This window comes from Pholcus phalangioides, unplaced genomic scaffold (genome assembly GCF_987345545.1).
Source record: "Pholcus phalangioides strain wild (caught in Gottingen) unplaced genomic scaffold, Ppha-v1.0 ptg000021l_1, whole genome shotgun sequence".
In the NCBI taxonomy this organism is placed as follows: Eukaryota; Metazoa; Arthropoda; class Arachnida; order Araneae; family Pholcidae; genus Pholcus; species Pholcus phalangioides.
Window position 1 is genome coordinate 6,019,100 of NW_028301614.1, and position 16,570 is coordinate 6,035,669.

Genomic DNA, 16,570 nt, shown 5'->3' on the forward strand with positions numbered 1-16,570 from the left:
AGGCAATAACTTTCTCTAATTGGGTTTTTTAAGGCAGACGTCCATATAAAAATTTAGAGTTTTATTTTGTGACATATTGTATTTTCACTCTGAAAATGGTACAGGATGTCAACAGTACAATTTTTGAACACATTTAGAGAATTTTTCAAATTGAAACCATTCCTCAACAATGAACAATTGATAAGATGAAGGCTGCATTGGGACTTACAGGACATCCTGTATATAGGCCTATGTTTGTTTGTAACCTGATTGAATTTTCTGACATATTTTTCCTGAGTCATGCTCATGACAGTATATCAAATCTAAGTGCAGCATGATGAGGTACAATAATGTAAGTAAACTCTCTGTGACACATATTTTGGGCATTAACAGTGGTTTTTCTCAATCAAAATGGAAAACAAGTACAAAAACTAATCGGAAAAGAAACTTTTGCAAAGTTAATTACGTATGGTATATTTCTATAAGCGAAAATTAAAAGATAAGGTGTCCAAAATGTCTATATTCGGGTTTTTTTTAAAATCCAAAAATTGAATTTTTATCATTTCAATTTTTCCTAAATAAGCAGTCATGTTGTAATTTTGTTTCTCTTCCGCCACAGCAGTTAAGAGCCACTGCTCTAGGACCTCTTTTGTGTTGCAAACAACAAAACATGAACAGAAAAATAAAAATGGGATGGAAGAAAAAAAAATGGGGGAAGCAAGTACCTGTGGAGGGTTATTTGATTCTGCAGACCATCGTGAATTCGAATCTGATGGATTATTGACCAATATATTCCTATGGAGAAACAGCAGTTAATACAACAGAGAAATGTTTGTGTGAATATGTAGATAAGGCAAATAATTTTTTTTAGTTCGGATACTATCAGAATAAATTATTTCCCAATAAACAGTTTGAATATTCAATAAATATAATAGAGTTCTAAGTCAAAACAAAGTTGCTTCCATTCATACCACCCATAAAGAAAATAGCCATTCTTTGCCTCAGAGCTTTACCATAATGTTTTCAGTGACATGAGTTGTAATGTTCTTGCTATTTGAATCAAACAAAGCAAGACCTATTAAAAAAACCACTCAAAAGCATCACTGTAGCAAAGCAAAGATTCGTTGCCCTCCTCATTATCAGAAGGAGACTTGCCACAACAAGCAAATTGCCCAATCAGGTGGCTGAAAAAATTATGCCCATAAAAAATAGGGATGTCAAGTACAGTTAAACCTCAGTGCATCAGCCAGGTAACACATCACTCCGCTTAGCGGGTTCCTTTTTGGAAATCTCAATTGTTCTGTATTGGGGGGATTCTGATGTTATTAAACTCCTCTGATAATGCATCACCAAACTCTGCTTAAGGAGTAACTTTTGTGAATGCACATTTTCAAAAATTACCATTCAAATTGGAAACTCTTCATGCAATATACATGATATGGGCAAAGTTTGCTCTTACGTCAAAGATCTACCTAACATTTCAAGCAGAAGCCACCAAAACTTCTACTTCCACCACCACACTTTCACTGCAGGTTTGTTAACAGTTTCTTTCAACACTAGACTACTTCTTATTTGGGAATGGATCAGCTGTAATTATTTTTTTAACTGGCAAATTGTGGTTCTTGGTCAACTTTTTCTAAAAAGTATCCATGGCAGAAATTCAGTTTTTTTAGAGAGAGAAAAGAGAAATGTTTAGTTTATAAGCTGCTCAATATTTTTGATGTCTTCTTGACCTCTTAAACAAATCATAGCTAGGCGTTGTCAAGCATCTATAACCCTTGGTGTTCATCCTACTGTCAGAATGTTCACCAAATTTGAAAAAAACTTTGTTAACCGTTAAAGGCAAAGCAGTGTTACAGTGGAGGAATATGAATAATCAACCTATTAAGAAAATTTATATGGAGACCAGAAAGCACAAGACACAAGTTAAAATTTCTCTCTTCTTTGGAGAAAAGTATTGCTTCTTCAACACCAATTCCACACAAACAAATCTCGATAGTGTTCTTTTCAATGAAAAATAAAAAATTTTCAAACTCATAAAGAATATTTCATTTATGATGTTCCAAAAGAATTAAACTCCCAAACAAGACAACAATACTTTGATTTCCATAAGCAGCAGAAAAATTTGAGAATTTTTAAAAATCGAAAAAGTTAACATTTTGTATTATTCAATTGCATTGTATTATTATTTAGCAATTATATTATTATTAGCAATTATATAGCATATAAACATTAGTCATTAATTGATTATGAAAAACTTGAGTAATTAATTTTCATGACTGAACTCGTTCGTATAACTAAAATTTGTTTTTTCTGCATGAATGCATCAATAGGAAGACAGGAATCGGTGCGGCCATGGCTTACTCTGTTTAAGGAGTCACTCTGCTTACAAGGTAATATTTTTGGTATCCTAAGAGTGACTCATTAACAAGGTTTGACTGTATATAACCAAAATACCCAAATGCACAATAGTTTCATTAATTACAAAAAAATTATTGCCAAGGGATTGAGGATGTCAGTTAAGAGAGTTGTTGGTTAAAAAATATTTTACCGTATTTAGGGTTTTTTAAAATTATTATTATACACTTTATTAGTTATTCAAAAACAATTACAGAAGAAACAAAAAAAAAAAAAAAAAAAAACTAAAGAGCTAAATTGCTCTCACTGGCTATCACAACTTCGAATGAAAAAAAATTACATGTAAGAGGAGAAAGAATAAAAACAAAAAAATTTATATGAGAAATATAAGTCAATAAAACTTCATACAGTCAACGCGCAATGTTGTAATGGAATGGTCGCTATAACGCAGGATCATTATAATGAGCATCAACTGTACATATAAAGTAGTAAATCATGGTCGCAGGCAGGCATGTGTTAAAAAAATTGATAGAGAACTAGAATGTGTTCAACTTCATGTAAATGTGCAGAGGAGAAAAGAGGGGAGGCAAAGGTATAGAATGAAGTTGTGCAAGAAGTTAAAAAATTAAAAAAAAAAAAATCTATATTACTGATTGCAAACAGATATAATTTCAATTTTTCTTTAAATGTTAGAAATGAAGTTTTGTTGTTAAGGAATTGAATTGGAAGAGAGTTATAGAACTCATGGACAACATAGGAAGAGTGATTTTGCCCAATCGTTTTCTTGGTTTTAGAGTCTAAATAAGTTTTTTAGGCCATTCTATGTGGTTTTTAACTATTTTTATAAATGGATCTCATATATATTATTTATTACTGTACAATAATTCTGTAATACAGCCAGTTTGCAGCCCTTGTACCACAAAGTTGAAGATTTGCAGAAAACCAGTACCACCTAGAATGATGGTTTTAAGACACAAGGTCTTTAGAATTGGGTATCATGTTAGAAAAACAATGTTTGAAGACTGAATACAAAAGCAAGCATAAATTGAAGAGTTTCTTGCTGAGATCGACTCGAAAAGACTGAAAACCAAGAACTCTGCAGTCATGTTGTTATCTGAACCAAACAAAAACTATTACATCAAGCTAGTCTAATCTGTTTTTTCTTTTTCAAAGGTGTATTATATTTTCAAAGCCTTTTAGAGTGAATCTCAGCAAGAAACTCTTCAATTTATGCTTGGTTTTGTATTCAGTCTTCAAACATTGTTTTTCTTAATACAATATTCGATTATAGACAGTTAATTTGCAATAAATGGTATACATTTTTGCCACCAATTTTTGACTACATCAAAACAGTGACATATCACTGTTGGTAGGCTCTGGCACATTTTTAAACATTAAATACTTCCATCGTTTCAACAGTAACCCTAGCAATTGCCACAAATCAGTTCTGGCAATAAAAAAATAGTTGCCAAGCAGTGATATACCACATACTAGGAATCAACCAAGTTTTTATATCTCAAGCCAGTGAAAATTTTAAACAAATATCAGGTGATGACAAGTAGTATTCACGGAAAGCCAAGGTTGGCTCTATGAATTCAAGAAGCCTGCAGTAGTAGAGAACTCAAGTTATAGAACAAAAAGCTACGACTGTAAAAAAAATGAAGTCGCCAATGATAATTGTAAGCTCTTACCAAGGCTGCCACAAGGGTAGGGCTGATAGGGCTCCAGTCCTGGACAATTCCTTTCTATTATTGTTTTCCTACACTATAAATTTACTATAGAGGAGGAGCCTATGAAAAATTTGATCAGGGCCCCCGACAAAAATTCCAGCCTAGGCACCCTGCTGTTACTTTAACGTTTTTAAGGATTGCCTATGTTAACTGAGGTTCTCCATATTTTTGAAGACTCCTGAAACCTAATTGATAATCAAGATTCCATTCACAAACTTTATTTTCTTTCAAATATTGTGAAATATGTATTTTGATTGTAAACTCTAATTTGGATAGTTTTATCGTAATTGACTGGGGGCAAATACTGTTATAAAAAAGTAGAGATGGCAAGCCGATAAATATGACTAAACTTTTCCCAAATGTATTATGTAACACAGGAAATAAAAATGAAATTGTCAACTTTTGCCTATTTTTTAAATGAGATAATTCTTAAATAGCATTCATGCAATTTTATTTTTGCCAATTCCTGATCTAATAAAGAAATCACCACAGGAACTTCTCAACATCAATGACATTGAATGGCACAGGCTCTAATGCTAACAATGCATGACCTTATAATAATGCAGCTTTTTTATATAATTTGTGTCAATGCATTAGGAAAAAAAAAAATTTTATTAAAATTTGATTCATAACAAAGTTAATAGGCATTACCTAGTAGGTAAGCCACAATATATGTCAGAGAAATTAAAAACTAATTTCACATGATTGATTTCATCTACAATCTGTTTAGTGATTTATAAAAACATTAAATTTTTAAAATTGAAAAAAAATTTAACACGAAATCAATTAATTTGCAAATTTGACAGTTGAACAAACCGTGATGAAACTTTAAATCTAAATAATCCAAATAATTGTGGGGGAAATTCTAGATAGGTAAACTGTCAACCTACTCCGGCACGAAATCCGAAGAATGACTAGAGCATTTATGAATAGCGTATTTCAAAACTTTAACTGGGACATCGGCCATTTTTAACGATTTGGTAAAAGTAAACAAGGTAGAGTTGTTTACTTCTTTTTTCAAAAATAAAAACAGACATTTGTAACCATTCGGAAATCTCGGTAGCTAATTGAGGAAAAAAATATATAAATGTTTCTGAAAAATTAGAAATTAATCCACTGAATGCTTTTCGAAATTTTTTGCTCTTCACCCACATTTTGTGCGTACCTTCACTGGTACTGTTTATCTCCTCCCTAATTGCAACGGAGCCTGATGTCTAAACATGGCTGCTGGTTAGATCCCTCTCCTCAGCGACAGATGCTTTCCAGCATCGCTGCTGACTCGATTTTCAGTAGTCTTTATTGTTGCTGTAAAATTTTTCCTAGGGAACTGATTGTTGTTGTTGTTATAATTTGCCCCAAAATGTCGTAGAATCCCAATTCGAGGGAATTATTATTATTATTGTTTTTCTTTTGTTGTAGTTTAAAGGGGGAAAACTCGATCTTAAAAATGTTACAACAGTGTTTGTTTTTAAGTTTGAAGTGCACATTGTGGTTCTTGGTTGTTTCTTTTAAAAGCACAGATTGCCAATTGGTGATCAACGTGAAGAACCAAGGCGGCGACATCCTACAAGAAACCATAACGTCTAATGTCACGGATGAAACCATCACCTTGGAGTTTCAGAGACCCGAGGGAACTCTGATCACGCAATTCATTGATTTTAAATCGGTAAACTGTGTTTTTACTCTCATTCGAAGCTTATAATTCATGTAGAAAACATTCGGGAAATATACAAATACAACACCACAACAGGCAAAATGCTCAGCGAGGTGGCTGAGAAAAAGATGCCCATAACAAATATGGATGTCATATATTTCAAAAATAAAGCAACCCAATTAAAAATGTAATTAGAGACATTGTAAACAATATATATACATGATAAAATATTATACAATGCCCATAAAGAATACTTATGGTTGTCTTATTTTAAGTATGAATAGCTTCTCGAATTACCCCAACATGTTTATCATACTTCTCTTTAAACGTGTCAATTGTGTTACAATTTATTACCTCCGGGGGTAAGCTATTCCATTTATTGACAACCATACGTATTTGTTTTAGGATTATACTGTTTAATTTTAAGTGTTTACTATGAGAAGTCACAAATTCTTTACTATCTGTGTGCTCCACACTTTCTAGCCCCAAAGCAGAATGTGCCGAAATGTGCGACGTACGTTGCAGAACAATCTGGAAGAATTTTAAGAATAGTGTAGAAAAACGCTATTATGTATATGCAAATTTTTACCGCAGAACATTTTCAGTCAGCTGAGGGCTCGTTACAAAACATTGCAAAACATTCTGCTTTGGGGCTTTCTAGTAATCTAAAAAGTACTCGAAAGTACTTAGCATGCCCCCCCCCTCATATTTTGCAGTAGGGCCCCTTCCCCAGGCTGGGAGCTTTCTTCATGGCCCCCCCATATAGTAAATTTATAGTATGTGAAAACAAAAAATATTGTCTGGGGGAGTGAGCCCTGGGCTAGAGTCCTGTTAGCCCTACCCTCAGGTAGACCATGCTAGTGAGTGTACAAGATGTGGCTAGCAATCTCAAGATAGCGAAAAACTGACTAAGGGATTTTTGAATTTAAACCTTACACGCTGAAGTTGGCAAGTTGTTGAGGCTTTTTTTTCTTTCTTTCAAACCAAGCATAACTCAGTTTTATTGCCATCTATGGGCAATTTACTATCTAGTGAGTTATGCTGGTAGTGTAAGTGTGCGTATCTAACAGTCTGAGTGTGTATCTAGTGTCGTGTCTGATTTTTCCAGTGCTACTACTACTAAACCAGACATGCACCTCATCCATATTCCTTTGTGGAACTTCTAACGAATTGGTACATGTTGGGATGTGTGTGTGTATGTATAGTGATCTTCTGTGTAATGCTTGTTATGTGTAGTGCTATCATCTGCAATCAATTTTTTTTAAATTATTAGTTTTTTCTCAACTCATGTTGAGAAAACTGTACTCTCTGCGAGTGAAGTGTAATGAATGAATAATTGTTACGTTATATTGGCCTGTATCTCTCTGCAGCGAGAATTTTTAACAGGGAGATCGGCTCTCATTCACCCCTCAAAGTTGGGAATACTATGTGTAGCGCTGCCGTTTGCCATCAGCTTTTCTAACTACAACCTCTGACAATAAAGTTCGGTGAATGAAGTCAGAACGGCCGATCCAGCAACATAGGCGAAGTAAAATGCTGCACATGCGTAGCAGCAGGTGTTGACCATCTGCCGCCACCGTTGTTCAGTTGAGCGTCGTTTGTGTTCCATGAAAGACTTGTTTTACTAAGTGCTTGTTTAGTGTTAACCAAATGTGCTTTGGTTCTTAACTGAGAACAGGAAAATCCACAAGGAATTTCTATCTGAGGGAATGACGATGAATGCTGCAGGGTACATTGAAATTTTGACCTGTTTCATGAAATGTCTACGCAGAGTACGACCTCAGTACCCACAACAAGGTTCATGGTTTCTTGTTCACGACAATGCTCACCCTCACACAGCCAATATCGTCAAACAGTTCCTGGCAAAAAAGGGGGTGGTGCAAATTGAACATCCACCATACTCTCCAGATCTCAAGCCTCCAGACTTCTTCCTGTTCCCACGACTCAAACTCGCTTTGAAAGGAAAGAGACTTGACGATATTCCTGACATGACGAGGCTTTTGAACTCCATCCCAAAAGAAGACTTCTTGCAAAGTTTCCAGGACATGTATAGCAGATCTCAGCGGTTCATAGTAATGGGAGGTGACTATTTCGAAGGACAGTAAGGTAACTTTCGTTAACATTTCATCTACGTTAATGTTACAGGACTATTCACCAAACTTTATTGTCAGAGGTTGTATGAGTGAAGTGTAATGATTGCATAATTGTATCATTGTAGGTCTGTTGCTCTCTGTGGTGAGACATTTCAATGGGGAGATCAGCTCGCATTTATGCCTCGAAGTTGGGAACCAGAGGAAACCAACTTCATCCAACCACCACTGTGGCAATGGTGGGGTTCGAACCCGGATCCACACGATGCGAGTCCATCACAATGACCACTCGACCACCACAGCTGCATTTTTCAAGTGCTGCCACCTATATTTCAGAAGTTAAGTGAGGGAAGTGTAATGATTGAAATACATTTGTATTGTTTGTAGGTCTGTTGCGAGACTTTTTGAAAGGGGAGGTCAGCTCGCATTTGCTCGTCAAAGTTGGGAACCACAGTAAACCAACCACCACTGTTGACGGTAGGATTCAAACCCATGCCCTCGCGATATGAGTTCGTCAAGTCAAGAATCCTATATTATATCCATAGCTTCCATCCCCGTACCATTCCATCAACCCTCGGGGGAGGGAAAGCAATGTATGTGTGAGTGTATGCAGGGCTTAATAAATCAAAAAAAAGATTAGATGCCAACCAAATTTCTTAGGAGCAAAGCATGGTTTTTTTCCTCTGAGAAAAACATTACTGATTTGTGGTAAGAAGAATATTCATTCCATTGAATATGATGTATGATTATTTGAGTCCTTTTATCTCTTAAGGAAAAGAAATTGGTTAGGCTTACATGTTTATTAATTTATTTTAAATTTACATCATGCTGGGTTAGAAGATTCCTAGTCCAGGTGGATTACCAAACGGTTCGTCCACATCTGCAGTGGTCTTCACTTTTAGTCGAGTGTTGGAAAAGACAGTAATCCAAGCTTGGTTTACTTGAAGGGCTTTTTCTTTCTTTTGGGTTAATTCTCAATATATGGCTAGCAAACTTGATTTATTCACGAATGAGTTATATTTATTCATTTGAACAAATTATCTTTGCTCATCCCAGCTAATAATGTTAATATTAAAAATTATATAAATTAAATAATTGACTCATCTGCACCACAGCTGTTCATCCCAGAATCTTCTTACATTGTCATCAGCTTCAGGGGCCTGTATTTGCCTTTATTCAGTGTTATTTTCTAATTTCAGGAAGTACAAATTTTTCGTGTACTAGTGTTAGGAGAAGAAGAAAGAGGTCAGAGTCAATACCAAGTTCTGTGTTTTGTGACTCGATTAAACAAGAATGATTTTATATCTGCTGATGCAATGTCAAAACTTCGCCAGGTAAATATGTCTTTTTTTTTTTTGTAAATCGACGTACTAAACTTTTTATTTTAAAAAGGAGATGTAATAATTGCAGATATTATACATAAAAAACAGTTATTATATTCACTATAAAAACATTATTTGCTATTCCTGAATATAAAAAAAAGAAAAAAAAAACAAATAAAAAATAGAATTTACACTTTAACTTCATTTTAGTTGAATCACACTCAAGTACACTTTTTTTGGTATCTGCAAAAAAAAAAAAAAATAAAAAAAATAAAAAAAATAAATAAATAAATAAAAAAATATATATTAAAATAAAAATGTATAAAGTTGTATTTTTTTTGTATGTACAATTTTTTTCCCAGCATGAACCATTCTGTAGAAAATCCTAAAACTTCAAGAGCATTTGATTGTATGGTCAAAGATCATTATCAAAAGGGTGACATAAAAGAAGAGAAATTGATAATATTGCAAACTAGAGTTCATGTTAATGGCAAGTTTCTGGAATGAGATTTCACATGATTTCCATGAAGCAAGCTCAGGGCCATCTTAACAGCATCATAGGTTCCCAGGCAAAATGATTTTTCTGACCCCCCCTCCACACTTCCCCCTCCAACTAACTGAAAATACCTGCCTACCAATTTGTGTATTTACTATCAAAAATTGTAAATAGATATGTCATGAGGCCCTGTAGGGGCTGTGTCCATGCGTTAGAGTAAGCCAAGTTTTATAGAATAAAAACAAAATCAAGGACAAAGATTTAGGACAAAGACAAGGAGTCATTATATTTATCAACTGTGTAATTTGATCAACCGTAGATGTAAAAGAAATGCCACCAAGTACAGATTAAAAAAAAACAAACAAAATATATCAAAGAGAGGGCATTCAATGACGGTAATTCAACACAAATATGATATCTGTGGGTAATATTATGGCCATGCTAAAATTTAGTGGTTTCTTCTAAAGCTCTTTTGGGGAAAATGTTAAAAAGCAGTCAATTGGAGAGAACACTTTAGAATGTTTCTAAAATGTTAAAGAAAAAAATAAGTAAAAATCGAAGATCTGTTTTTATGGTAAACATAAATTCATTCGGGCATGCCTAAAACAATTAAAATGATTAAATTGACAATCATCTTTTAAGCTTATTTAATTTTTTCAAGTAAACATATATATTTTTCACAGATACATTTTTACAGTTTTTAATTAGAGATACAATTGCATCAAGCAAAATTTAATGAAAAACAACAAAAATGTAACTTTTTTTATGTCAAAGCCAGGATTAAAGCACGTGTATGAAAATGTGAAATATACTTTGATTAGTTAAGAGGCAAAAACGGGGGGGGGGGGAAATTTTTGGTTGAGTGCCCATTTTTTCATTTAATCTTTTTAATGGCCAATGCATCCAATTGAGAACATGGGTTTTTTTTTATCAATTAGAGAAAATATTTTTCGTACATGCAAGCACTTGATTTTTTTCCCTGAATGTGTGAGATTCAAAACATAATTTACAAAACAAAAAATTTCATTCATTTCAGCACTTATGCCATAAATTTAAAGTTTTTGCTTTTAATTTTAGTGTTGTTTCTATGGACAGGGGGCCAAGTCCAGAAAACATACAGGAATTTTTTTTCAACGAATTTTATGGTCGATATCTCTGAACTAAAGTATCAGAAAGGAAAATAAAAAAAATAAAAAATTAAGAAAATCCATTGAAATCTTAGTTTGGTCAGTAAAAGGTTGATGTATGTAAAAAATTTCAGCTTAACAATGTAACAAGGGAGACTAATGCTTCATCGCTACTTAAGTGTAGAAGCAAATGTGATATGTATCATTAGTTTTAAGATTTTATTTAAAAGTTTGAAAATTCTATTTAATGTTTTTTTCATTAGTAAATTCAATACTGAGTAAAATATACTAATGAGGGGCATGGAAACTGTTAGCACCTTCTTAAGTGTTAACACTTCTTAATCTGGTCCTGAGAAGGTGGTTACACATCCAACAAAATTGTTCAGTTTTGTAATCAAAAATCAGTCTTCCTGTAAGAAAACATGTATATACAGTGGAACCTCCTTTAACGAATACTCCCAATTAGCACACTCCTCCTGTTAATCGACACTTTTGAAGCCCATTTCCATGGGCTTCAATGTATTTAGCGCTGCATATTAACGGTCAACCTCCCTTTAGCAGACAGAAATTTCAGTTCCATGGGTGTTGGACGATCGGAGATCGTTTTAATTTTGTTTTCTTCCCTTTTATCAATTATTTTCATTATTACTGTTTGTAATAATTTATTTATTACAAACGTATTTTGTATTATTTTTGAAAATAATCCTAGATCTAAAATGTCGTTTCATAATTCCGGACAAGTGGCCATGAAGCAAAGTCCCAAAGAAATCAGCAGGTGCATATTGTGAAGCGCCAAGTGTCCATTATAAACAGGTTCTGCTGCTAGTATTATGACTGATATGCAGGGCTGGACAAATCGCAAAAAAATCTAGGTACCAAGACAACTTTTTAGGTGGCAATAAAATTTTTACCCCAAGAAAATTGTCCAAAATAATGCTTCTTTTGACTTTTTCAGAACATGGTGATTTTCTTTCATGTTAGCAGCTATGCTGCTGTAAATTCCATACCTTTTTGTGCTGCTCTCAGCCTGCAATTTAGTAATCTCACAAAGAAAATTTTAGGCGCCAATATATATAAATTTTTTAGTCACTATGGCTACCTGGGATTCGTCCAACCCTGCTGACATGTGTCTGGGCTTGATGCTTTTGCATTGAAATGTGATTCCATTTGTGACCCTAAAATGATAAATTCCTTTGGTTGTAAAGTATTACGTAGAGTTTTTACAAGTTTTTCAAGTAAAGTACTTTGAAGTTATGTGATTTCCAATTAGAATAAACTACTTTCTGGGTTTGCAATGGAATTATTCATTGTGCTTACCTGTATATGTTTATACCAATTTAGAGAAATCCTGGTGCAATCAGGTTGCCTGAAGAAGAAAAAGTCAAAGAAGTCCTAGAGATGGATTTGAGTGTCGAACTTGAAAAGTCTTCCGTTATCTCTCCTCATCTTCCACGCCTTTGTGATGAAGCTGCTCATTCCGCTTACGCCAGGGAAATAGACTTGCGAACCTGGGCAAGTCCAAAAGGTTAGCAAATAATTTTGAAGAAAATATTTTGTGTTCTTTTACTAATTTATTGCTCATCATAAGGCAGTTTATTAGCTGGTAAAACTATAACACTTGAAAATTTAATTTGAGAAGGTTAAATTCTATTTTATTTTTTATATTGAAATGGTACTTTCATAATTAATTCATAATGGTTATGGTAATTAATTCATAATAGTGATTATTCATAATTAATTTAATCATTTGGTTTCACTTACCAAATTCCCTAGTATTAGCCGACGTGCTGGAAGCATCGAGGGAGATCAGCATACCTGTATTTCCTGGCATACTGGGAAATTCAAACCACAGATTCTGGAAAATTCTTAAATATTTTTATTATAAAAATCAATTTATTTGGCTGAATGAATACTATGGCTCTTATTAAACTTTGCTTTTCCCCAGCATTGTGGGAATGGAAGAGATCCCAACATTAAAATGCTAGTGTCCATCGAGTTTGGCATTATGCCAGGGAATAGGGTAAAATTTTTTCCTTGGTATCGAGAGAACTAGAGATATCTGCTTGTGACTCATTTTGGACAGACAAGAATTTTACACAATCTGCTTTAAAGCTTTACCTTATTTGTCCAGTGTTTCAGAAAATTTTGGTTGTCTCAAATTGAAATTGTTTTTCCATGGTGCCCACAAATAGAAGATTTGTTTTACTAGATTAGGTCCTGCAAAAAATTTTTGTACAATGCCCCACTGAAGAAATTTTCCTATGGGCGCCAAGTTTTGTGAATAATGAGCTAACAAAAAAATAAGAATATGTGCATGTTAATGTCCACCCCCCCCCCTCTGTTCACCAGAGTTCCTTGAGAGTTGGAGTTCTGCCAAATTAAAAGATATAAAATTTTAGAAGTAATGCAATAAAGATAACTATATTGCAGAAATATTTGTGTTTCTTTGGGTTCCCGTGAAAGTTTTGTAACCATCAAGGTTTATCACTCAAGTTAAAACTTTGGAAACCTGGGGTCCAGCACATTCATTCACCTCTGATCTCTTAATTTTTTTTATAGGAATTGCGTACTGAAAAGATAACTTTTTTGAAAATCTGAAACATGTGAAAGAATAATACTATTGTAGGACACAAAGCATAACTTTTCTGTTCAGTGGAAAAAACCTTTCTAAGGATCACATTTAAAACTGTTTGAACAGTTCAAGAAGAAAACCCGGGCAGTGCTGAGTATTATAGATATCGACCATCGCCGCTCACTGTTGGCAAGAAGGCCGCAAATTCAAATTTCAAGAAGCGAGAGTTTTTCACAAAGTCAAGTCCACAGTTGATCTAGATTTCTACGAAGGCACATATATTCGGGCCTTCAAAAATATACTAGTGAATGATAATAAATCTACACCCCCGATCGCAACACCATGGCTTAAATTCATTTTGAGCGGGAATTACAAGAAAATTTGAATGGACCAATCACATAGCACTATTCCGCAAAGGTCCAATCAGGACGCTGCATTAGTATCTCACGCAGGCTCACAGCTTCATTCTGACCACGACGTTTGAAGTGAACAGACGTACTTCTTCCGCTGAGCAACCGAGCATGAAGGTTTGGTATTCAACCCAAATGGGAAACTCGGTCAGCGAAACTAGTGGTTAAATTTTTCATCTGAAGACGGCAACCATTGGTGTTGAAATGCATTAGGACTTTTATTATTTTTTGTGTATTTGCCTTATTCGTTGGTGTCTTCTAAATATTATAGATAGTGTTAAAAAATGTCTAATGAACATATTAGAACACAATATGTTCATATTAGACATTTTTTAACACTAGCTATAATACTCGGCGCTGCCCGAGTTTTCTTCAATTACTGGGAGAGGATTGAAAAAGTGACAAACCATTATAAAGGAGTAAACTATTGTACATAATACTGGCACAGCATTAAAGAAGTGACAAACCAATGTAAAGGCATATGCATGTCTGAAACGCCTTGCTAGGGAACCACTGTAACCAAAGTAAACATTCTGAAAGTGATTGTTGAGGCCCAGGAACCATTGTTGTTTGACAGTTTTTTGCCCATTTTGGGCATTTGTCTTGCTCTGACAAACTTTTAAAGTAGCCTATCATTCAATCTGGACCCTGTTTGGTATATATATGCAAAATTTGGCGATGATCGATCTAAAATTGTAGATTTGTATAGAGAACATGCACACACAGAAAATCAATTTTATATATATAGATTATATTGCAATCTTGAGGCAGAAAATTTCTTTTGTATCAACTAGAATTTTGTGGTAAGCAGGTTTGCGTTGATGAAGTTTGACTGTATTGTCTGATATATTTTTTTAACAAATGATAATTGTTTTTGGTAATAACGGCAAAAAGAAAAATATGATAGAATTTTTCAGCTGGGAAATTCATGGCAACACTGATCATGATCAAGTGATTTCATTATTGCTAATAACTTTTTTTCTTCAAAAATGCAGATTTAGTATTATTTTGTGACTGGAAATTCATTTCGTATCCTGGAAGTAAAAGTTTAGTGCGTACTTGAAGAAACATGATAACTTGTGAGAATTATGAAATTGATTGTAATTGTAGATTTATTTTCTTTTCAAATTTTGCAGCTGTCAATAGAGATATTGTCAGCCTCACGTCTTCTGTGAAGAGATTTTCCCCTCCTAAACCCGTCCGTTGTAGGGAAAACAACAACTTGTGGCAGCCTTGTCAGTGCCGGCTTGAAATATGCATTGGCTGGTATCCATGTGGCTTGAAGTATTGTCGTGGCAAAGACTCTGCCGGTAAAGCCATTAACTACAGATGTGGCATCAAAACTTGCCGCAAGTGCCGTGCTTTCGATTTTTTCGCTCAGCAGAAGCAGCAATGTTTATGGGACGAGTAAAGATCAGTGGACACAGATAAGTTCATTATTTTTCCTGTGGATTTTGCTTGAGAGTTCCTTTTAAGCCAATGTGTTCACCAAGTTCAAAATAACAGATTGCGTAAAAAAAAATGGATGGTCTTTCAATGCATGTTTATGGTAATATTTGCCAAGATTTTTTTGATGAATGTTCAAGTGTTGTTGTTGATGCATATAATGGTGGTGCAAATGAATGGCTCAATCCGTATAATATGAGCAGAATTATATAATATTTTATAATAGTAACTTTTTAAAAATACACATGTGCTCAAATATAGCTTTAAGTGTGTGCATTTTAAGTGTCAGGAAGAGATTTTCATAAAAGTAATAGCTAAAATATACATATACACCCAATGTTCAAATTATTTTAGTTGAAAGCTTGTGATAAAAATGCATAAAAGGTTCATTTTTTTTCAGGAAATACACATTTTTTTATGGACTCTTTGTAAATAGCTAAGGTGAGAAATTAAAAAAAATTGAAATACATATTGAGCATAATGCTTTAACATGAATTTTGGTTTTCATTTAAATATTTTTTTTTAGTAATAGAGAACTTCTCTTTTGTTGTTCTTGACATCCAATATTTCAAGATCAGATTTGTGGTGAAGAATTTTGTATTTTTTTCGTTTAACTTTGATTGAAAAATAAACATCAAGGTTTATAGTTCGTTTTGGTCATCTTGGTTAGTTTGACAGGTTTGGGGTGGAATTTAGGTGAGTGACATGGGAAGTTCGAAATGTGTCTTTAAACTGCTGGTCTCACTTATTGTGTGTGTGTGTGTGCTGAAATGACTAAGTTGCTTCAGAATGATCGATTTTGTCCTTTGCATTATAACTTCTGTATTTTATAAATAGTTCTATATTTTTCAAATTTATGGCAGAGACCTAATAATAACTGGATCTCAATTTACCTTTAGGTCAAATTTTGCAAGGGTTACAGTTTCTTAATTTTTGAAAATTGTTTTACAGCAAAATTGTGTAAAATAAGATTATGTAAAGCGAGGGATACCTGTATAGCTATTAAATGAATTTAAATCTCTGACTGACCTCATAACCTTGTAGAAAGAAACATCGTACCATGACATGTCCCCCCACATCCTGTATTGGGGCGCCCCCAGGCTGGGATCCTTTGCGGGCCACTCGGTTAGACTTTTAATGGGCCCCTTCTGTAGTTAATTTATATCGTGGAAAAAGCAAAAAAATTATGATAACCGTTCCGGGCTCCAGGGCTAGAGCCCCTGTCAGCCCCCCACCTATGTGCGGGCCATGTACCATGTTAATGTTGAAATCCATGTGGCAACCTATAGTTGACGTAGTTTTGTGCAATTGCTGTGACTTTCATATTCTTCCCGAGACATAATTTGAAAGGATCAGAATATAGATAATTTGAAACAACTTAAGTTG

The 16,570-nt window shown here is 34.1% G+C and overlaps 2 protein-coding genes across 3 annotated transcripts in view; one reads left to right on the plus strand and one right to left on the minus strand.

The window, feature by feature from the left end:
• muskelin (muskelin 1) overlaps positions 1-5,038 on the minus strand; it is a 59,667-nt gene extending 54,629 nt beyond the window's left edge. Inside the window, exons 1-2 of one of the 2 annotated variants that reach the window (XM_089249139.1) lie at positions 4,958-5,034; positions 705-774 (exon numbers count right to left, since the gene is read on the minus strand). In XM_089249139.1, coding sequence (XP_089105265.1) covers positions 705-774; positions 4,958-5,034 — 147 coding nt within the window. Of the gene's footprint in view, positions 1-704; positions 775-4,957 lie in introns of both variants that reach the window. The other variant, XM_089249140.1, reaches the window with a different exon arrangement.
• A 231-nt stretch (positions 5,039-5,269) lies between these two features.
• oaf (BRICHOS-like domain-containing protein out at first) lies at positions 5,270-16,354 on the plus strand. The gene is made up of 4 exons (XM_089249082.1): positions 5,270-5,733; positions 9,011-9,145; positions 12,098-12,281; positions 14,875-16,354. Exons 1-4 carry the CDS (start codon positions 5,515-5,517, stop codon positions 15,147-15,149), a joined length of 813 nt encoding a protein of 270 aa, XP_089105208.1. The 5' UTR covers positions 5,270-5,514; the 3' UTR covers positions 15,150-16,354.
• The last annotated feature ends 216 nt before the right edge of the window (positions 16,355-16,570 follow it).